The 23226-nt window shown below is 32.2% G+C and overlaps 2 protein-coding genes across 2 annotated transcripts; one reads left to right on the plus strand and one right to left on the minus strand.

The window, feature by feature from the left end:
* Positions 1–3036: 3036 nt before the first annotated feature.
* Positions 3037–4525, plus strand: LOC136205231 (major allergen Pru ar 1-like). Its single transcript, XM_065995737.1, has 2 exons — positions 3037–3217; positions 4096–4525. The coding sequence occupies exons 1-2, from the start codon at positions 3037–3039 to the stop codon at positions 4392–4394; spliced, it is 480 nt and encodes a 159-aa protein (XP_065851809.1). The 3' UTR covers positions 4395–4525.
* A 3359-nt stretch (positions 4526–7884) lies between these two features.
* Positions 7885–10994, minus strand: LOC136205230 (short-chain dehydrogenase TIC 32 B, chloroplastic). Its single transcript, XM_065995736.1, has 8 exons — positions 10748–10994; positions 9738–9969; positions 9259–9338; positions 9014–9167; positions 8851–8929; positions 8522–8606; positions 8398–8444; positions 7885–8248 (listed from the first exon to the last, which is right to left on the minus strand). The coding sequence occupies exons 1-8, from the start codon at positions 10863–10865 to the stop codon at positions 8069–8071; spliced, it is 975 nt and encodes a 324-aa protein (XP_065851808.1). The 5' UTR covers positions 10866–10994; the 3' UTR covers positions 7885–8068.
* Between the last annotated feature and the right edge of the window lie 12232 nt (positions 10995–23226).

Raw genomic sequence — 23226 nt, forward strand, 5'->3', positions numbered from 1 at the left:
TCGATAAAGTAATAATAACCTTGTTTATATAATAAATTCTTTCGGTCCCGACTTGGACCAATGGACTAAAGTAATAACCTCGTTCAGTGACGAATACAGAACTGCTCGGTTGGGGGTGCCAATTTAACACCAAGCCGAGCGGACCAATTTTACACCAAGCGAAAACGTTAAAAAAAGCAACGATATAAAAAGTAGTAGCTATACCAATAATTCCAATAAAAGATAATTAAAAAATACACTGATAATTAGTTCCTATTAGTAGAAGGCAACGACCTACTAACAACTTTAGAACTACCAATAGGTGGCAAGAATATTCTTCGAGGTTTCATATTCTGAAAATTTTGCAAAATCAGCTCATGATCAATATTAATGAAATTTTTTTTTCTCAATATAACACATCAAGCAATCTCCAAGCAAATCATCTCCCATTCGGTTGCGCAAATCGGTCTTGATAATGTTCATTGCGGAAAAACATCTTTCAACTGTAGCTGTTGCAACAGGTAAGACCAATGCTAACTCGATAAGTCGATACACCAAACGATAAATGGTGTGATATTTATGTTTCACCAACTTCTTTGCAAGCTCACCAATATCACGAAGACCATAGAATGCTTTATTCAATCTTACATCAGTAATGTAGTTTTTAAGCTGATGGTGAAGCTCAATCAACTCAGAGGAGGAAAAATCTTCCTAATACAACCCAGCAAAATAAAGCAGTCTTTCATGATCAAAAGTAGCAAAAGAATCAGAAGGATCAAGACATGTTATGCACCTAAGTAGCTCTGAACTTGTCTCAGTAAAACGTTTGTCTAATGCTCCAGAAATATCATCAATTACCTAGAATAAAATAGTTCATGAAATGATTAAATATGTCATTTATATTATTATTTCATTGTAATTTATATAAATGAAAAGAAATCAAATACCTTCAAAAAAGTGTCCGAACGAAAATGCGTAGCAGCCAGGAGGAGGACCACAACGAACAAGACAAAAGGGAAAGTGAAAAGTGAAGGAGAGAAAGGTAAGTAGGGATTCATTTTTAATTTGTGGACCACCGCGCAAATTTTTTTTGGCCTGTTAAGGACCAAAACGACGTCGTTTTGGTCCTTAACAGACCAAAAAAAAATTGGCCCAAGATGGGCCTAAGTTTAGGCCCATTCTGGGCCAAATGCGGATGACTTGAGGCAGCCCAAAGCTGCTGCCTCGAGTTTGGGGGTGCTAATTCAGCACCCCCAACCTAAATCAATGGAGACAGTGGGGGTTGGAACCACCCATACTCAGGGTGGTTCCGGCGGACCGTAGGGGCCCGGGCACCTCCAGGCCCCCCTGTCTCCGCCCCTGACCTCGTTAAATGCATTAAGTAATAAAAATATTTAAAACCTTAACGGGGCGTTTGGTATTCTATTGGGATAGGGATAGGGATAAAGATTGAGATAGGGATAAGGATAAATGGTTGGGATAAGGATAAAAATATGATAGTCGAGAATTATTATTCAATGTTTGGTATGTGGGATAGGGATGGGGATAAAATAATACATTTTACTATTTTAACCTTATTTAAACTATATAACATTAATTTGAAGGATAAGATGGACTTTTCCATCATATTAAAATCGCATGAGCTTATTCCACCTCCTTATACCACCCCCCTCCTGGGTATAGGATTTGAGGGATAAGAAGCTTATCCCTCATCCGTCTCACTCTTCTATCTCCTAAACAAACATGGGATAATTTATCTCGTGTTTTTTTATCCCTATCACATCTCCTATATCCCTTCTAACAAACATCCTGTAAGGGCCCAATGAAAATATAAATTAATAATTATTGAATTACATACAATATATATATATACCAAAACCTTTCGATCAATCAACAAGAAGTCATTTCTTCTGAAAAAATGCATCTATAATTTTTTGTTTTTCTTTCCACCTAAACCAAAATAAACACCATCTTTAACTTTTTGTAGTGCAAACACAACTTCTGGTATATTTTGCTCATGTTGTAGCAAGTAGTTGTTTAAGGTGACCATTGCTTGAAAGGTCTCTTTTGACGATACATTTGCGACAATGCAACTATCATCTGGTTCCAGATCATTTCCATCATCATTGTTCATTATTGACTGGATAATTTCTTCGTCTGTACGCATTTTACAATGAAAAATTATCTATAAAATAATAAATATTGATTTATCGATAAATGAATAATTTATATATTTATCGATAAATAAATAATCTCGTTTAATGAATATTTTTTTCTAGTTCCAAAAATATACATTCATCGAAGTTTTACTGTATTGTCAAGGCATAAACTTGAAAAGATTAATGGTAAAATTGTGTCAGTGTTATAATATATAATTTTTTTTAGGGATTTCAGGAGTTTCATATCAAATTCCCTACGCAATTGACACATGTGTATACAATTTTAGCCAGCTAAGGTTTTCTATACAATTTTACCAATAATTTAAGTGTCATTATATTTATAGCTCTAAAGGCTCTAAATAAAAACCCATATTAGTGTTAATTTAGTTTTCCAAAATAATTTTATAATAAAATTTGTTAATATTTAAAACTAGTAAAATAATTATATTTTATTTTAGAATTAATATTTATATGTAACCTTTGGAATTGTATATATCATTTGTTATAATTTAATACGAGTGCGTTGTAATTAACGCATTTTAAGAATATTAAATGTGAAAACCCCAAAATTGTAGTCATGAATCTGTCACTTCTTATCCAAAGAGGAGTCATGATTCATGCAGGTGTTCCTTCATATTTAGAAGGCATATCTGGTGATTTAGAAGTAGTATACCATTTCATTTCATTTAATTATTATAATTTTTTTATGGTATTTAATTATTTTAATTATATAGTGCTATTCAACATCTCATTCTTTGACTTTAAATAATTATAAGTTAATACTCCACTATTTAAGAAATTCGGAAGCTGATCCAATTCTATAAATACTTCACTTCAACCTTTGCATTTCCCACATTTTCTAATCTTAAATTGCATAAGTCCCCTCATTTTGTCAAATATGGGTGTTTTGACTATTGAAAGGGAAATTACCACTTCAGTCCCTCCAACTACTATGTTTAAGATTTTTATCCTTGAAAATCATATTTTTCTTCCTAAGATTGCTCCTCATATCACTGTTGAAATCCTTGAAGGAAATGGAGGTCCTGGCACCATCAAGAAAACTACCTTTGGTGCCCAAGGTAATTAAATTACTTAATTACCACATTATTATTCCTTTTTCTTTTTCTCCTATAAAATTTACTGTTGCTGATTATATAAATTTTGTCACTAATTCCATTCTAGTACCGAATTTCAGACAAATGTGAAAATTATGTAAATAACATGAATATTTAAAATTATTATCATATTCTTTTATGTTTTTACATGTTATCTTAATTAATAAAGTTAATAAAATTAAAATTATTACTAGCAAACACTATTCGAATTGTCCATCATGTCATCCTAATAGAAATAATAAAATTATATGTGACTTGTAAACATATTACACAAATGCAACATGATATTAATGGATGATCATTGTTAACATGTCAATGTAAAAATGACATAAGGGCGGTCCGGTGCATTACGCGTTCCCGCTGAGTGAGGGTCCGAAGAGGATCCCATCATAAGGGTGTACTGGGGCAAACCTTCCCCTACCAATTTATTTGGCAAGAGGCCGCTCCTAAGACTCGAACCTGTGGCCTCTAGGTCACACGACAATAACGTTTACCGTTGCGCCAAAGCTCGGCCTCAATGTAAAAATGACATAAAAGATTTAAAAATTATCATATCTTCCTATATCCTTTAACGTGACTATAACATAAGAAAATTATATGTGATCCGAAAACATGACACGAAATCGACACTAACCCTGTCAGGTGATGCGATTTGACACAATTTTTTTGAGTAGGATTAGAGCCGACTCTTTTGACACTAATCCGATAATTGACACAGCACGAATACAAAAAGAACACGGACAATTCCCACCCCTATACCTAACTGACGCTAACAAAACCATTATGCATGTTTAAGAGCTTGAATTATCACTTTAATGATATTAGTTTAATATATGATGCAGGTAGTGAATTCAAGTATATTAAGACAAAAACAGAAGCTACAGACAAAGAAAAATTGAGTCATAGCTATAGCATTATTGAAGTAGAGCCAAAGATTGAAAGAATTGAAAAAATAACAATGGAGATCAAAATGGAGGGTTCCATTAATGGAGGATCCATTATAAAAAGCTGCAACAAGTATTATCCAAAGGAAAACTGTGAGATTGATGAACAGAAAATCAAGGCTAAAGCTGAAAAGGCAAATGCCTTTTTCAAGGTTGTTGAAGCCTATATCTTGGCCAATCCTCATCTTTGCAACTGAATTCTCTTTTCTTTATGTGTGTTAGACCAAATAATGATTTCTGGGTTGGGAATAAAACTGGTTGTTTGTTTGTTGTTGAATTAATTTGATAAATGGCTTGTATTTACACTCTCAATATATAGATCAATGGATGAAGGACTATAAATACTTATCATTATAAATAAATAAATAAATAAATAGATTGTTGGTTTGAATTTATGGATGCATTTCCTTATTAATTTCATATATGCCTTTTATTTACACATTCTATGTGAATAAAGTATAAAGTAAAAATCTTATTCTAATATAATTTAACACATACGAAAATAGTAACACTTTGGATTAAATGTTAGGGTAAATAATTATAAAGTATTCATGTTTTTACATAACAAATTAGTAAGTCTATCATGTTATTATAAGATTCTTGTTGTTTGCTGTTCCTGTTTAATATCTTTTGAAAATTATGTTTTTCCAAAAAGCAGGGATTCACTGCTTTTATAAAAACCTACTCCCTCCGTTCCTTAATATTTATTTTTCTAGAGAATTTTTTTTGTTCCATAATGTTTGACGTTTTGATACAATCAATGTATATTAATTGATGTTTTACCAAATATACCCCTATTTAAATTGCCTTTTTACTTTAGGAATAGATAAAAATTAATTAATGGATGCAATTAATAAAAGGGTAATAAAGTCTTTTAGTTAATATTAATTGTATTTCTTAATTTGTGTGATTTAACCTTAAAAGACAAATATTATCGAACAGATGGGGTACTTTTCAACTGTAAAAGGGAAACATGAGATGTCTAATCAAACACCTAAAACTCTGGCATTTAAAGTGAAAAGACAAACATGAAGTGAAAAGTAGGTAACCAAACACCCCTTAAGGTAATCAACTCTTTAGTCATTCCATTTGTTTTTTAGATGAAAGTACAAAATTACCCCTAGAGAGATGGAAGAGTTAAAGAGAGAAGTGATGAGAGAGAAAATAAAAGAGAGATGAGAGTTAGAGAGAGAATGAGAGAGATGAAAGTTAGAGAGAGAAATAATTTTTGAAAATGGTGTACAAAGAAAACAAGTATACGATTGAAGAGAGAGAAATAATTTTTGAAAATGGAGTACAAAGAAAATAAGGGCGGAGGTTGAAGAAGATGATTTTATAAAGGATATAAAAGTAATTTTATATTTATTAGGCTAATTTTTTATTTTTAGAAAAGTTAAATTATTGAGGTGGCGCGTTGACTTCGGGTTGACCGGTCACAATTACCTGTTGTACACTTTAGTGAGAGGTCACCAAAAGGTTGTATATTTTAGTGTGCAAAATTGAAGGTTGTACACCAAAGTATTAAAATAGGCAAAGGTTGTACACCACGTATGTAATTTACCCCAAATTTAATCTAAATAGTTTTAATAATGTTTTGAAATATATACACTAAAATTGGTATATGCTTATATATACTAATTATAAAAAATATATATTATTTATTCTCTTAAATTTTTATTTTTTAATATAATATTTTAATACTAAAATTAATATTATTATAAATTTTCGATAACTTAAAAAAATCAGATTCTATTTGTTGATTCATAAAATTTATTAGAGATAAATAAATATTATTTTTTATAATTTTGTATAGTTTTACTTCTATTTTAATAATTTTTGAAATATTTTTCATTTATTTTTTTAGTCAATAAATTTTACGTTACTAAATTAAAGTTCTATAATTATATAAAACTTAATAAATTAATTACTTAATATAGGAGAGAATATGATTATATAGAAAAAAGAGAAAAAAAAACATAAAATAGGAAAAATATAATATGTTTATTATTAAAATATAGATTAAAGGGTAATTTTGGTATTTAAAATTTTTTTTAGTATAGTTTGACCATTGACTCAAACATAATGACTAAAGAGCTGACGAAAATAAAAACTGAGAAACTATATAATTATTTGTAAAAAGAGGAACTGACTAGTGTATTAGATAAAAACATATGGACCTTATAATTATTTACCTAAATGTTAACACCTAACTATTTTGATAACATTTAAGGTAATTCTTTTCATTTTATTTACATGTTTAGGGCACAAATAAAAAAATTTCCAATTTTGGGTTTTTTTTGTTACCCTGCGGATTTGACATGCGAAGATGGGATAAAAAAAAAGCTTCCTACATAAATATCATAACTAACGATAAAATTACAGCTAAATCAGATTATCAAACTTAAACTTAATTCTGAATATGTCATTATTTACTTATATAACAAATAAAGTATAATTGTACATCACAATTTAAAAATTCCAAATTCTAATTCATAAATTCTAAAACCTTCAACAATATATTCTAGACCCTAATTTATAAACTCTAGTTTTTAAAATAGATTAAAAATAGTGAATTTATTAGTTTGGCACAATCCAAAATTATGACTTAACATAATTGTAAATAGTTTTTAAAACAAGAATTTCTGTGTAATTTTCCCATAAAAAACATATTTACTGTAAAAAAACAAACAGTTTATTATTTATTTGTAATAATAAAAAAATATTCCTAAAAGGAGAATGAATGGAACCAACTTCCTAAAAAATAGAAAAAAATTAAGTTTAACATAGATCTTTTATTTTTTTTTAGCTCACATTCATTGATTTATATTTCTAAAGGAGAATGAACGAAACCAACTTCCTCAATTTTTTTTATATAAAAATACTTATCATTCTATAAAACAAAAAAGGATAATGATATATACAGCCTTTAGGGCTGTATATTAGCATTTAATAGAATAGTATATTTATATTTATTAGTGTATTATTTACATTTATTATTACATTGAAATTTTAAATATAATAAAACCTATTAATGTAAATATTGGAAATATACAATTGTATTTAATTTATTCCAAAAGTTCAATATAATAATATATACAAATATTAGAAATACACATAAATATACTACAATCTTTATATAACTTAATCATTTTAATCCTATCAAATGTTGCCATGAAGCTAATAGTCTGTTTATACTTTACACGTGGCTTACAAAGACTCTAATCCTAAACTAGCCGTTAGACTAAAAACGGTTGCGTTTTTGTTATATTCTGTTACACTAATTTCTAATGGATGCCTGTGAAGTGTCTGACCAACATCCATATGAACCAACTAGCTTCGTAGCCTAGGTCTATTGTTCAAAAGGAAAATCTCCCACCTACTTTTTCTCCTCTATTTATATCTTATATTTATTATGATTTAAACAATTTCACATAGAAAAAATAATAAGAATCCTTGATACTAATTAAACCTACAATTACTACATTTCCACATGGTTATTTTGTTTTTGACAAAATAAGGTTTATTTTGTTTTTTTCACCATTGGATGATAGTGGATTTTAACAAAATAAGCTCATCGAATGGTGGTAAAAACAAAGTAAGACTTACTTTGTTAAAAACAAAGTAAGTATAGCCTAAATCGGTTTAAAATATTAATCATAACATGATGTGTATAATTTCCATATAATCTGAATTAATTAATTAATTAATATATAATATATTAATCTCCCATTACATTACATTACATTAGAAGAAATAAATAATAGCTGAATACAAATCACACCAAGTTTAATTGTAAGTATATATATGTAGCTTATGGCTCATCCCATTGCTTAATGCAAAAGCATAGATAAGAGTAGCATATATAATTAATTTAATGTAATGGTTTAGAAGCAGAGGTAATGAGTTTGTTGCTGAAATCCCATAATTTTCTAGCCAGCAATTCATCTCTACCATAGCTGCTTGCTTTAATCTCATTGCAGTCCACAAAATACTTCCCACTCACACCTTTCAAACTTGGGTGTATCGCCACGTAACATGTCGTAGCTGCTCCCTGTTCACATCAATTTCAGTATCAAATTATTCGCTTGACGTACGAATGATGTGATGAATCAGACGTATACTAAAATTTCTCAAAACTCGGGTTTAATTTCATCCCAAAATGTATCAAGACTAGAAGGAGATTCTTTTTTTTTTTTTTACCTGGGGTACAGTCTTCCATAGGAAATAGCTAAAAGCTTTCAATAATTCTGCAACACCATATTAATAAGTTATTAAAATTATTTGTTTGCACAAGTTTTAATGTAGAAATAGTATAGGAAGTTACTCATTAGAAAGGGTGAGTATCTCATGAGAGGAGTCATAATTAGCCCTGGATGAACTGCATTGGCTGTCATGTTCACACCCTCTTCCTGCATATGTCCAAATTAACTATTTTACACTAAAAGTTTAAGCTCATGTATCAGATTTTGAACATTAATAGAAATTGGAAGGGAAAAAACATTTCGAGTCTTTTGATCATTCCGATTTTGTGGATTAAGCCCTGATCTTTTATTTCAATACATTAAACAGCTCATCATTAGTCGCATTAAGCTAAATTAGTTAGTTTTAAACATCTAATTTAATTAAAAAAATCATTAGTTATATGTAACATACTTGAAATCGACGATTAAGCTCGTTGGCATGAAGTATGTTGGCCAGCTTGGATTGCCCATATGCTCTTTTATCAGAATAACTACAATATAAAATAAAATTCAATCAATGGTTAATTAAGAAAATCAAGCAAACTTTGTAAATAATGAAATAAATTAATTTATACCTCCTCTTCTTATTGATATCATCAAATAGAATTCCACCTTTGTAAGTATGGATATGGGCAATAGAAGACAAATTGACAATCCTGCCCTCAACACCAGAGATTTTTGCAGTCTCTTTCATTTTATCTAATAGAAGATTGGTCAACAGAAAATGGCCTGCAAAAATAGATATGAAAACAATTAATAATAAGAGGTACCCCCCACACCACACCTATTATTAATGAGGAAATTTACACTTTTCACCTACCTATATGGTTTGTAGCAAATTGCATCTCTATCCCATCTTCAGAGACTTGGTAGGGGCAGAACATTATTCCAGCATTATTTCTATATTTAATTCAATGCATATTAATCACATTGCCACCCATAATTAATCACCTTATTAATTTACTCATTAAAGGTATAACTCCAATTTTTCTCCTTTTAAAAAAAAGTACATATATACCCCTGAAAGAAGAAATCCTAAAATTTTATTTTCAACGTTTCCAACATGAAGCAACTTTTGGCCGGATAATGATAGAGCGCTCAACTCTCCATCTGTTGGGGTGCAATCAACACTCAACAGATGAAGATAAAGAGCGGAACCATCCCTTACCGTTGTTGGAGTCTAAAAAGGTTTCAAGTTGGAAACGATAAAGGGTATATTTGTACTTTTTCTAAAAAACGTTAAGGGTAAATTTGGAAGTTATTCTTTTAATTAAAGTGGTTGAGAGAGATGATGATTACATTAAGATGTTAAGTGGTAGATCAAGCTTAAGAAACTTATCAGCAAATTCCCTGACAGATCTAATGGAGGCTAGATCCAATTTCATAACATCAACACGAGCTTTCTCATCTTGTTTTAGAATCACTCTTTTAGCCTCATTTGCAGCATTCATATTCCTTGCTGCTATAATCACATGAGCTTTTCTTAGAGCTAACACTCTTGCTGTCTCCAGCCCAATCCCACTTGCTCCACCTGCATCAAAATTATAAGTTAATAGAATGTATGAAAAGTGTCTGGATTGAAGTTCTAATCAAGGAACAATCCTAAAACATGGCGATAACGGGAAGAAATGAACTGAATCCCACGTCAGAAATAAAATGTGGTGGCTAGATAATATTAGTACAGTTTGTTTTCAATACATGTGGATCACTTTAAAGTGGTTTAACTTTGATTCTGAGAGATGGTGCTAACAAAAAAAAAAAAAAAAAAAACAGAACTTTGACTAAAACGGACTATATCTACCTGATATTAGATCAAAGTGTTACGTGTTAAATCAAATTAACACATTTTATCCCATATGTGTAGGACATGATGGATGAACCGAAGTACAAGGTTGAAGGGCTAGTTTTAAAGACAGAACGATTGAGTTAATGTATAATGTTTCCTTATTATACATTGTTTCTACATGTAACAGCTAGCATAGTACTATATGAATCAAACAAGAAAAAAAGGGGAAGAGACATTCTTCCACTTGAAATTGATATATGTAAATAAAAGTGAGGAAATCACCACAAAAATCAAAACCATATTAAGATAAGTACTTGTCCTTTAATTTCCATTTGCTGGATTGTTTAGAAATATCATTCTGACTTACTGTAAAAAACAGTTCAGCAAACCCATTTTCAACCAAAAACTTATGTTTTATCGCATCCCACAACAAGCGTGTACAACAGAGACACATCTTAATAAATTTTCCTAATTTGGGACCCGAGACTCCGATAACATACTAATGGGAAGAAGGGTAGCTAACCGGTGATAATAGCAGTAAGATTGGAAGCATCAACGCCACGAGTAACATCTTCAGCAGTAGAAGCTGATCCAAACCCACTTGGACCAGCTCTTCCTGTTATCAATGAAAATATGCTCATTTTTTTTTGTATTTTTTGTAAAATATCTCAGAATGTATATGTAAAAGAGAGAATGGAAAAACAGATGAACTGCAAAGGTAGCTGATACTTATTATATAGAGAAGGAAACAAATGCATGAAGTTTACAGGTATGTATTTGCTTCCTCCATTTATAGCTTTTTATATCCTTCTTCTCAACCTTTTCCTAAATATTCAATGTCAACCATTTTGTTTTTTCAATATTTCATACCCTATTTCTGCTTTCCTACTTTTTTTTTTTTTTTTTTTTTTCCGAAAAGAATGCAATTAATAAGTCTCTACTGGACAATCAAAGTTAAGTACAGATTGTAAAAAAAACGGAACAACATCAAAAAACATGGGACAAAAATAAGAACGAGAGGACTTCGCTAAAGAGTGAGCCACCTCATTCGCTTGTCGCCTTACAAAACAAACAGAATAATTGCTGTTAAGAAGAAGAGAGCGACAACAAGACACCAACGAGCCAAACTCCGATACATCATCAGTTCTGGAATTAATAGCATCAACCACAGATTTCGCATCCGACTCAGAAACCACCTGACTATATCCCTCCTCCGTCACCCATTTCAGCGCCGAAAAGAGTGTCATAGCCTCACACTCGGTAATCCAACCACAGTTGCGGTTCTCGCAGCAACAAACCTTCCATCCTCATCTCTTAAGACAGCGCCCATCCCAACCTGCATGGTATCCCCAAAACAAATTTTCCTACTTTTTTTTTTTTTTTTTTTTATATTTGTTAGATTTTGTCTAAGTAGACTCCTAATTAATACTCATCAACTTAGTACCTCAAATTAATAGACTTAATTCAAATTTTAATATCAACTTCCTAAATTCTTTGACCTTTTATTTTTAGGATTAATATTTATTATGCTTTACAAGTTGACTTATTTAATTATATATATATATATATATATATATATATATATATATATATAAACTATTTTTATATTTTAATTTTTCAGTAGAATCAGATGAATCTTAATTAATATAACTTGTAGAATTAAGTTGATTTATAAAAAAAATTATTTGAATTTATTTGTATTAATTAAAAAAATATTTCTAGAGGAGAATAAATGGAACCAACTTCTAAAAAATAGAAAAATATTAAGATTAATATAGATTTTTTATCTTTTTTAGCTCGTATTCATTGATTTATAGGATTTTGATTCCTGGTCTGCTTGGATGAAAGTTTCATAAGGTTAATTAAAAGGAGGGGAAGGGAGGGGGGAGGTTAGAGAACCTCCAGATCCCACCAATTTGGTGGGACTGAAATTGAAGGTTTTTGAACCTCCATTTAACCCTCATTTAACCTTCATTTAAACTTAAACTCCTTCCCAAGCAAGATTAAGCAAGGTTAGAAAAAAAACCTCCATTTAAACTCCTTCCCAAGCAAGGCTACAAAAATAATCTCCCTTTAATTAATCTCCACTAACCTCAATCCAAGCAGACCCTAAAGGAGAATGAACGGAACCAACTTCCTCTAAAAAAAATTATAATTTTTTTTTTATGAAAATACATATCATTCGAGAAATAAACATAGCAAAAATAAATTATGATATAAATTTAAGCTAAACTAGTATAAAATTTACAAAAGAAAAAGGACAAAACATCCATAAAATTCAAATCTAAAAGAAAAATAAATAAATCACTAAGTTGAATGCAATACCAACATTTCTCACAAATCCAAATATATAGAAAGATATTGATCCCACCAAAATCACGTAAATTATTTGTTTCACCGGCTCTAAGTTGTTAAGATGAAACACTTTTACTTTTACTCGTACTAAAAGAAATTAAAAACAATATGAGTGAGAGATGCAAATCAAACAAAAAATAATCCAGTGATGTGATATAAATTCCAAATAAGGTGAAAAGCAAAAAAAAAAAAAAAACATAATTGAGGTAAAATAATAAAAAAGCCTAAAAAATAAAAGCCCCCTAAATTTTTTTAGAGAAAAAGAAAAGAGAAATCTTGAGAGATAGATGTGGATTTGTTTTAAGTTGGAAAAATAGATTACCTCCTCCAAATCTTTAATTAAGTAGTGATATCACACAAATTATCATAATATATGTGGACTAATAAGACATTCCTTTTAGTTTCAAAAAAAAAAAAAAAGACATTCCTTTTTTTAACAGTAACCACTAAAAGAGACCTCAAATTCATGTACATTCCTACACATCTCCGACGATATGATTCGTAGAATCACAGATGCAGCCGTTGCAACTGTTTCTGGTTACCTTCGTAGCTAATTAGATCCCCTAGATTATCAATTCGATGCCCATTAGTTCAATCTTTCACTCCATTGAAATAAAAAAAAAATTGTTCGTTTTTTAAATATATTTTTGGTTCGTTTTATCAGTTTTTTATAATATTTTTAGTTTTAATTACCGATTCGGTTATATTATATTTTTAGATTTATTCGATTCAGTTTATTTTATGAGTTTAGTTTTAATAAAAAAAAAAGAAGATAGGCTAAATTCAATTCAAATAAATGTTATATATACATCTAAAAAATAATATTTTAGTATAATATATTAATTATGGTTCAGTTTAATTTGAATTTTTTTTACTACAATTGAATCAAAATCTAAAATATTATAAAATAAGGGTTCCGATATTTACAGCCCTTAGGGCTGTAAATAAAAACCTCAAAATTCTTGTTATTAATGTTAATTTTGTGTTTCAATACATAAAATTTGTTGATACTTTAATGTTTAAATATTTAAATGCATTTGTCATAATATATTATTATATTTTCAATACAAATAAATCTCCTTTTTTTATAGAAAATATAAGAAAATATATGGATAATTAATGCTTATATACAACCCTTAGGGTTGTATATATCATTTGCCATCCAAACTGAATTAAAAATATAAAATAACCGAATCAAATTTAATTATATAAAAGGGATCTGATTAACGGTGCCAATATATGTAAGTGATCTAATTGATAATTTTAGAAGATTATTAAACGTAATTCACTAATATAATTGAAGACCTAATTAATGATCTAATTCACTTTTAAGGTATAGGTTCAGATGTAATTAAATTTTAATTTTCTTTTTGTTTTATATATAATTAGAAGAGTTGTTTTTTTTAGCAATTAAGATTGTCTTGAGTGGTTAAAGACTTCAAGTCGTTTAAGTTATATTTCGAGTTTGAGTACGCTTAAAACTTTAATTGAAAGATGATTCACTTAAAGGTGTCTGACGATCCTCGATCCACCTATAGGGTATCTGACGATTCTCGATCCATCTAAAGAACATTTGATGATCTTCAAACCGAAAAATCAAATAAATTATAAAAAAACTCTTTTTTTTATTATTCTTTAGAAGAATTATGAAATGTTAGGATAATGCAACAACAAATAAATACTTAGTTGTGAATTCACAAGAACCGATTTTGTAGTGATGAATTGGTACTTAGTTGACCACATAATTAATGAGAAATTAATTAGCCAACTTCTCTAAATGATATTTTGTGGAATACTAGCTAACGTAATTAATGTCACCCACCATTTAAAGCAAGTACTGCGTGGCTGGGGGATATAATTTTAATATTAATTAAAAAAAAAAGGCAAACTTAAAAAAAAAAAAAAAAAACAGCAAAAATATCTAATCGGACCAATTTTATCTCTAAAGTTAGCAATTTGAGTCAATTTAATAAATAATTTATAAAACTGTCTTCTCAGTGATGAATGGTGTCATCTAAATTTCATATGTACGTCATTTTATCACTCATTAGTAATGAACCACACGTATATGAATAGACATGAGCAAAAAAATATATATACCGTATTTTGTATGAATTTGACAAAAAATCTAAAAAATTCGTCGAATTCAAAATTATTAATCTCCAATTTTATTATTAAATCATAAAAAATGTCAAATATTTTTTTTTAAAAACCAATTGATGGATAACTAGTGCATGATAATGACAAAATATATATGTTTTATAATTATATCTGAAATTGATCCAACTTGTCAACTCATCACTCTATTAAACATGTTCCTTACATTAGAGATAAAAATTACTTTTGATTGTCAATGATAGAGATAAAATTACATTAAATGTTGGGGTTTAAATTGCTCATGACTACGAAAGTTATGAGTACTTTTGCACTTTATAAAAAAAATGCAAAAAACATTATGAGGTTCTAGTTTTTTATTTTTTATGCATTAAATCTTTAATATTTTATTTGGATATACTGAATTCATTATTTTTTTTATCATATTAAGCTTTGTGCGATAATAAAAGTTCGTTTTGAATATAAAACTCTATTAATAAATATGATTCATTTTACTTGTATTTAAAATTTGTATTTTTAACAAATTTTTTTAAATGATATTTTTAACAGTTAATTTTTTGGGTAATTAATTTATTAGTCCCTATATTTTGACAAAACACACTGTTTAGTCTCTGTATTTTCAAAAACACATTGTAAGGTCCTTCTGTCTGTTTGTTAGATTTTTTACCGTTTATAACTTAGGAAATGACTAAATTACCCTTTACTATTTACCTTCAAACTTTAGAAGATGAAATCCAATTTAGAAGAAGAAGCTATTTGTATGGAGAACAAGAAAAAGAACAGACTCAATGCTTACGAATTTGAACGATTAAGAAGAAAATCAAGAAGAAGAACACTCAAAGTTGATTTCAGATGCATTAGAGTTTAAAGGAAAGGAAAATAAAGGAAAAGAAGAACACAAGTCCAAATTGACTAACAAAATCTCCATGAGAGTCTAACGGCCGAGACTAAACAGTTCACCGAGAAAAACGTTAGGGACTAAACAGTTCATCAGAAAAAGGTTAGGGACTTTATCATGTGTTTTTTAAAATACAGGAACTAAACAGTGTATTTTGTCAAAATATAGGAACTAATAAATTAATTATCCTAATTTTTTTAATATGTATAACTTTAGAAAATTTATTAAAACTTTGTTTTGAACAGTAAAAAAAATATAATCTCAAATACAAATGAATGAATAATTAATTCTTAACTCTAATAGATGTTAACAACTAACTAATTTAGCAAATAAGTTCTTAATATGATAAAAAAAAAATATCATTGGCTTAATATGTCCAAATAATCAAGAGGCTCAAAAGTTGTAAAAAACGCTAGCTCGATAGATATGATATTTGAGGATTAACAAGGGATTAATCAAATTTGTATTTTTATATTTTTTTATATAAATACAATTAAAATATATATTATACTATAAAATTAACAATATAAAAATGATTTAATATGAAAATCAGGTATATTAATAGCATATATCCTTATAAATATGTCACAAAAATATTTCAATGGAAATATCATTAAAACAACTCAAACAAGTAAAAATAATGTTCATAAATAATATAAGAGTAATTAATTTATTAGTCTCTATATTTTGACAAAACACACTGTTTAGTCCCTGTATTTTAAAAAACACATGGTAAGGTCCCTAATCTTTTTCTCAGTGAACTGTTTAGTCCTTCCGTCTGTTTGTTAGATTTTTTACCGTTTATGACTTCGGAAATGACTATATTACCCTTTACTATTTACCTTTAAACTTCAGAAGAGGAAATCCAATTTAGAAGAAAAAGCTATTTGTATGGAGAACAAGAAAAAGAACAGACCCAATGCTTACGAATTTGAACGACTAAGAAGAAAATCAAGAAGAAGAACACTTAAAGTTGATTTCAGATGCATTAAAGTTTAAAGGAAAGGAAAATAAAGGAAAAAAAGAACGCAAATCCATATTGACTAACAGAATCTTCATGAAAGTCTAATGAGATGGACTAAACAGTTCGCCGAGAAAAACGTTAGAAACTAAATAGTTCACCGAGAAAAACGTTAGGGACTTTACCGTGTGTTTTAAAAAATACATGAACTAAACAGTGTGTTTTGTCAAAATATATGGACTAATAAATTACTTAACCATTGTATAATTAACCCAAAACTATAAAATTGTGTCCTGAAAGTTTTTAATTATATCATAGAACAAATAGACAATACAATTAAATAAACAAAATAAACAAAATTTATCAAAAATCATGTGAAAATATTCAAAAGAGAATTATAATGAAGAAAAAAAATCAAAATAATAATGATTTTTTTTTGTTTTGATCGCTGTCTAGACGGCTTCTAGACTGTCCTTAGGCGGACCAAAAAACACCTTAAGGTCTAGGCGAGAAAAATCGGAATGAATTTATGATTTTGATCGTTTAAATGAAACCTAAGCAATTAGACGGTCTTATTCTTAAACACTGTTTGTGCCTATTTTTATTTTTATTTATTTTTTCTGGGAAGGAGGGCATAAATGAATAAAAAAAGAAGCTGTATAGCTAGTAGGAAGGAGGTGAAGAGGAGTTAATATGATGAACAACCCCATAACTATACCATACCATCTGCTACATCCAAACCCTCCCTTCTCAAAACCATTCCTCTTTTCTATGCTTTTATTATTTCTTTATTTCTTCACATTTATTTCCGATAATCATTCCATGCTTTCTGCTACATTTAATATGTTTATTGCCTTCTTCAAAAAAAAAAAAAAAAAAAAAAAATTGGCGAATCTAGAATAAAATACTAAAAAATTAATGGATAAAAATGTTATTAAGTATTACAAACTTTTTTCTTTTATTGAATAAAATAGGCCAGATGTTAAAACAAAATAAGACAGAAACACGCAATAGGTAATTTGGGGTTTGTTAGAGTAATCTGATCTTGTCCATCGTATCAGGCCCAAAACTAAGGAGAAGAAACAACAAATTAAAAAGAACTTCCAATGAATATAAAAAGAAACAAACTGAGCAAATTGGACCTCTTCTTCGACAGTCAAGGGGCCATCCTCAGGAGTAGCCTCTGCATCTTTTTTGCCCCAGGACACCTCAGAAGGTCGAGCCTTCTTCCTTAATAGGCTGGAATAAGCATCTTCCACGACATGCGCCTTCCTCTTATTGTGCTCGCGAACAACCTTAAGTCCCTAGACGCGTGTTGAAATCAGAGCCTTAATCTCGACAGGGGACGGTCCCTTTGGAACAACTCCTAGGTCCTCCCCCAAAGGAACTTGAGGCTCAAAACACATTCCTCTACTGCCCCCCTCTAGAATAGTTCTCTCATCCTCTATAATAACCTCAATGTCATCACAAATGTTAACTATGGAGAGCAAGTCAAGCCAACCATTCTACGAGATTTGAGTAGGGCAGAGATCAAACTCGTTCAAAACATTCACAATACCATCAGAAAAAGGAAGTCTAACCCCTTGCGCCAGAAATATCTTGTAAAAGTTGATATGACCATTGGGTTATAACCTGGTCCTCACTAGGTAGCACCGCTTCCAAACGGCTATACTCAGGGTATTTGGAAGTGAGGTTAGTCAAAGAAAAGGCGCCTATAAAAGAAAATTGCTCAAAGTTTTTAGATTTTTTAACATGGGTTTTTTGGGTTTACTAGAACTAGGTTCGTTAGAGGGATCAATAACAAAAAGAAGATAAAATAAAAAGGAGAAACATTGATGCACTTATTTGGTCGAAAAAGGATAAGATCGCCGAAGGAGCTGAAGCCAAAAGAAAATTGTAGCAGAGGTTTGGGAGAGAAATAATGCAGGTAAAAAGAAAAAAAACAGGTATATATAGGTGTCTCCGGGCATTTGAAACGACGACAGTGCTATAGTAACCAACATTCAATGGGGCTAATGATGAGGTTCAAGGCCTTCAGAACATTGAGAAGTTGAGGAGATTAGCTCGCGAGTGCCGGTCAGCTCAGAATTCAACTTGGCAAAATGTTAATTCAACTCAACAGAGGTAGCATAGCCCGTGTTGACCGCAGAAAGAGTATTAATTTGGCCTTGAAGGGAATTCAAGTGATTCACCATCAGTAACTGCAGTTCGGCCAGCTTGATGATGGATTCTTGCTTGGGTTGCTGTGTTTGGACCGTTGCCATTACACTTACCAAATCTTTGAGACCCTTGATCTCATTGAGGAGCTGAGTGATAGATGAGATTTGGGGTGACTCAATATTAGCAGACCCAGCAGCATCGGCATGAGAAGTATTCAAATCCTGAAGAATGGTTTGAGCGGAGTCAATAATGCGACGTCCGGACTCAGTAGCATGAAGATAGGCATATGTTGTTTCAGGAATTGACTCAGTTGCCGAAAATCTGGTGGAAGCAGAGGGCCAGCTTGGGTAACAACTGGACTTTGATTAGCAGCAGGAACTGACTGCTCAACATACTGCGATATTGGATGTGAAGGAGGTGGATCATCACAGATATTGACCTGCTTAGTGTTGGTTGGAGTTGCTGAGGGAGGAGGTAACTCAGGCTGAGCAGGGTTTTCCTTAGCATGCTTTTTACTTGGAGCAGCTTGGACTTCGAGCTCTTGCTCGGTAGGAATTGGATTTTCCGGAGACTTGGCTTGTGCCTCAGGATGAGTAACAGAGGCTTGATTTTTCTGAAGTTCCGTTGGAGAAGGCTCAGTGGGATTCGAGAAGAACTGGAACTGCATATCTGATAGGTCAGTAATGGGATCCCGCAGAGGAGAATCACCCAAAAGATCAATAATTGGCGACTTCTGAGCCTTTTTCTTAAGCCTTCTCAATTTCTTAGCCTTAGGAGGAGAGGGGTCAGCTTGAATAGAATCAAGAGAGTCAGAAAGTGAATGTGCCCCCAGGTCAGCATGTTCCTTTGCTGTAGGCTCAACTTGCTCTTCAACCATCTCAGTATTGACTATCTGTTCATGCACAGCACCTATTGTTGGCTCATCATCCACTTCCTCATGTTGCTCAACATTTGCTGTCTCAGTTTGCTCAACATGTTCTTGCTCCTCAGCATCAACCTGTCCCCCGAGATTTTCAAATTCTTCTTCCTCTTGGTCAGTGGGTGGTCTTTCGAGATCAATGCATTGACTTCTCACAAAATGGGAGTCAGGAGTTACTATCAGGTTAAGAGGAGCAGCTTCAATAGGTTGCAAACCAGAATTCTTCTTCTTCAGCAGAGGTTGATCTGGAGTCTCTTCACTTTCTTCTTCAGGCTCATCTTGCCTTTTTCTTTTCTCAGCTGACTTAGGTTCTTCCTGACTTCGCTCAGCTTCAGCCTTCTTTCCCCTTGACACAATTTTCAGCTTCTTTGGAACTGTGTTAATGTCTTTAGCTGCCTGGTCAGCTTTCCTCTTTTTATCATGCCGAGTGCGGTTAGCAGGTTTCTTCTCTTTTTGCGGATCTTGACCTTCAATTGCGGCTCCTTTTCCTTTCTTAGGCCCTATTGGTTGATCGAAGGCAAGACCAAACAATACAGCAGCTGTGATTTCTATGCCCCAGACGTTAATTTCCTCCACTAAGTTTACTTGGTGGTCTTTGAGGATCCTGGTGATTAGAGAGCCTAATCTAAGGGTACCCGTACTTCGCTGGAAACCACCGATGAGAAAGATCGGCATGTTGATCGGCTGATAGGTCAGCATATGCCATATAAAGCATTGCTCGAAGTTGGATGTTGAGGACGCATCATTGATTTTTGGGAAGAGGAAGTTGGTCAGTATATAGTGGGCCATCTTCTGATTCCGACCCATGGATGTGCTAGAGATTTCCCCGATATGACCGGCAGGTTTGCAAAAACTAGCGGGATAATCAATTTTGTCCTGGTCACCTGATTTTCTAAGTTTGGCTCCTTCGTTTTTTAATTTTAGCAGTGAGGCAAGGTAAGAAGGATTGATGAAGATATCTTTTCCTTGAACCTTGGTGACCATGTAGTCCCGGTTGTCATCAGCAGCTCTTAGGTTAGTGTAGAACTCCTTTACTAACTCCGAGTAGGTGGCTTCGCGAATCGAGAACAGCTCGGTCCAGCCGTTCTTTGAGATCCATTCACAGAAGGGTTGCTCGGCTTCCACAAATCCCTTCGAGAACCAGCGGGAGTGGTCAACTTTGTATCCCCTTACACTGCTGTAAACCAGGGATTAGGTACGTTCCAATGGTTTCTTTCCCTTATCCTATTTTTGTTTCCTTTTCGATGAAGCAGCCAAGTCAGCATGAGAGCTTTTGTTCGGAGTTTGGTCATGCTGACCAGGTTCTTGAGTTTTGGGATTTTCATCGGAGTGGTTTTTGTCGGAACCAGCACCGGAGAGGTTTTATGAGTTCTTAGACATGATTCTTAGAAATCTTTGAGAGGTTTGGGATTTTGAGAGAGAAAGAGATTGATTTCCAGAAATTTCAAGCGTAGAGAGAGATAAGTGGGAATTCTTCCACTATTTATAGAAGTTCGAATTGATCCTATTCGTTGAACTAGCCGTTTTACCTCGAGATGATCAATCGACAAAGATCCTGGCATTTATGACATGTTCGGCGCGTTTTTATTATTGCGATTACGTTACCCTAGGTGGCTATTTATGGCACGTGTGCTAGCATTAATTGGGCAAGTGATTTTTACTCAGTTTGTTAGAATATTAATCGTTTTGTGGTACTGAGTGCATAGTTTTTACGTAGGGGGTTTTTCATACTGCTTTAGTAACTCAGCCTAGAATAATCACACAACATGTATGTCTTACTCAGCATAGGGTGATTTTCTATAACGCATATTAAGCTCAGCATGTAGAAGTTACTAATTTAGCACATAGTCACTCAGCATGGTAATCACTCATCATTCAATTAAGCACATAGTATTATTGAAGAGGATTAGACATACCGATAGCTTCCCTTAGTATGTTGAATTGTTCACGAGCCAAAGGCTTGGTGAAGATATCCGCAAGCTGTTCATCTGTTGGAACGTAGGTCAGTTTGATCTCACCCTTGAGTACATGATCTCTAATGAAGTGATGCCTTATGCTGACATGCTTCATCCTACTGTGTTGGATTGGATTTTTAGATAGGTCAATGACGCTTTTGTTGTCGCATTTGACTTCAATTGTTTCCGTTTTGACTCCATAATCCTCAAGCCGTTGCTTAATCCATAGGACTTGAGCAACACAGCTTCCAGCAGCTACGTACTCAGCTTCAGTTGTAGACAGGGCAACTGATGACTGCTTCTTGCTGAACCAAGATACTACACAGCTTCCAAGGAAGTGACATCCTCCCGAAGTACTTTTACGCTCTAGCTTATCTCATCCATAGTCAGCATCAGTGTATCCAATGAGTGTGAAGTCATTTGAGGTTGGATACCATAAACCTGCATTAACTGAGCTCTACAAATATCTAAAGATTCTTTTTACAGCTATAAGGTGAGATTCCCTGGAGTCAGCTTGATATCTTGCACAATAACATACTGAGTACTGAATATCAGGTCTACTAGCGGTAAGGTAAAGTAGAGAGCCAATCATACCTCGATATAGCTTGCTATCTACAGATTTACCTTTCTCATCTTTGCATAGGACAGTATCAGTACCCATTGGGGTTGATATGGGTTTACAATCTTCCATATCGAATTTCTTTAGCATTTCTTTGGCGTATTTGGACTGACTAATAAAGATGCCGTTCTTATCTTGCTTGATTTGAAGTCCAAGGAAGAAGTTGAGTTCTCCCATCATAGACATCTCGAACTCAGTTTGCATCTGTTTACTAAACTCTTTGCATAAAGATTCGTCAGTAGCACCAAAGATTATATCGTCTACGTAAATTTGTGCCAGTAGGGTATGTTTACCCTTTTTCTTGATGAACAAGGTTGTGTCAGCTTTGCCTCTGACATAATTCCTGGTCAGCAGGAAGTTGGTCAACCTCTCATACCAAGCACGAGGTGCTTGATTTAGGCCATATAAGGCCTTCTTGAGTTTATAAACGTGGTTTGGAAATTTTGGATCTTCAAACCCTGGAGGCTGACTAACATATACCTCTTCGTTTATAAAGCCATTAAGAAAAGCACTTTTAACATCCATTTGATATAACTTAAAATTCATATAGCTAGCATATGCACACAGTATACGTATAGCCTCTAACCTAGCAACGGGTGCAAAAGTTTCTCTGTAGTCTATGCCCTCTTGCTGACTATAGCCTTGGGCTACAAGTCGGGCTTTATTTCTAACTACGTTGCCTTGCTCATCTAGTTTATTTCTAAAGACCCACTTAGTTCCTATGGTCTTTTGATTCCTAGGTTTTGGTACTAAATCCCATACCTCATTTCTTATGAATTGATCAAGCTCTTCTTGCATAGAATTGATCCAATATTCATCGTGCTCAGCATCGGCAAAGTTCTTTGGCTCATGTACTGAGACGAATGCGACATTGCTGAGGTATTTTCTAAGCTGATCTCTTTCATCAGCTTGTTGTCAGCAACATTAAGAATGGACTTCTCCGAGTGTCCTCTTGGGATTTTTATTTCTTTAGGTAATATTGAGTTGTCTGGAGTGGGTGTTTCTACAACATCTGCAGGA

This window comes from Euphorbia lathyris, chromosome 9, assembly GCF_963576675.1.
Source record: "Euphorbia lathyris chromosome 9, ddEupLath1.1, whole genome shotgun sequence".
In the NCBI taxonomy this organism is placed as follows: domain Eukaryota; kingdom Viridiplantae; phylum Streptophyta; class Magnoliopsida; order Malpighiales; family Euphorbiaceae; genus Euphorbia; species Euphorbia lathyris.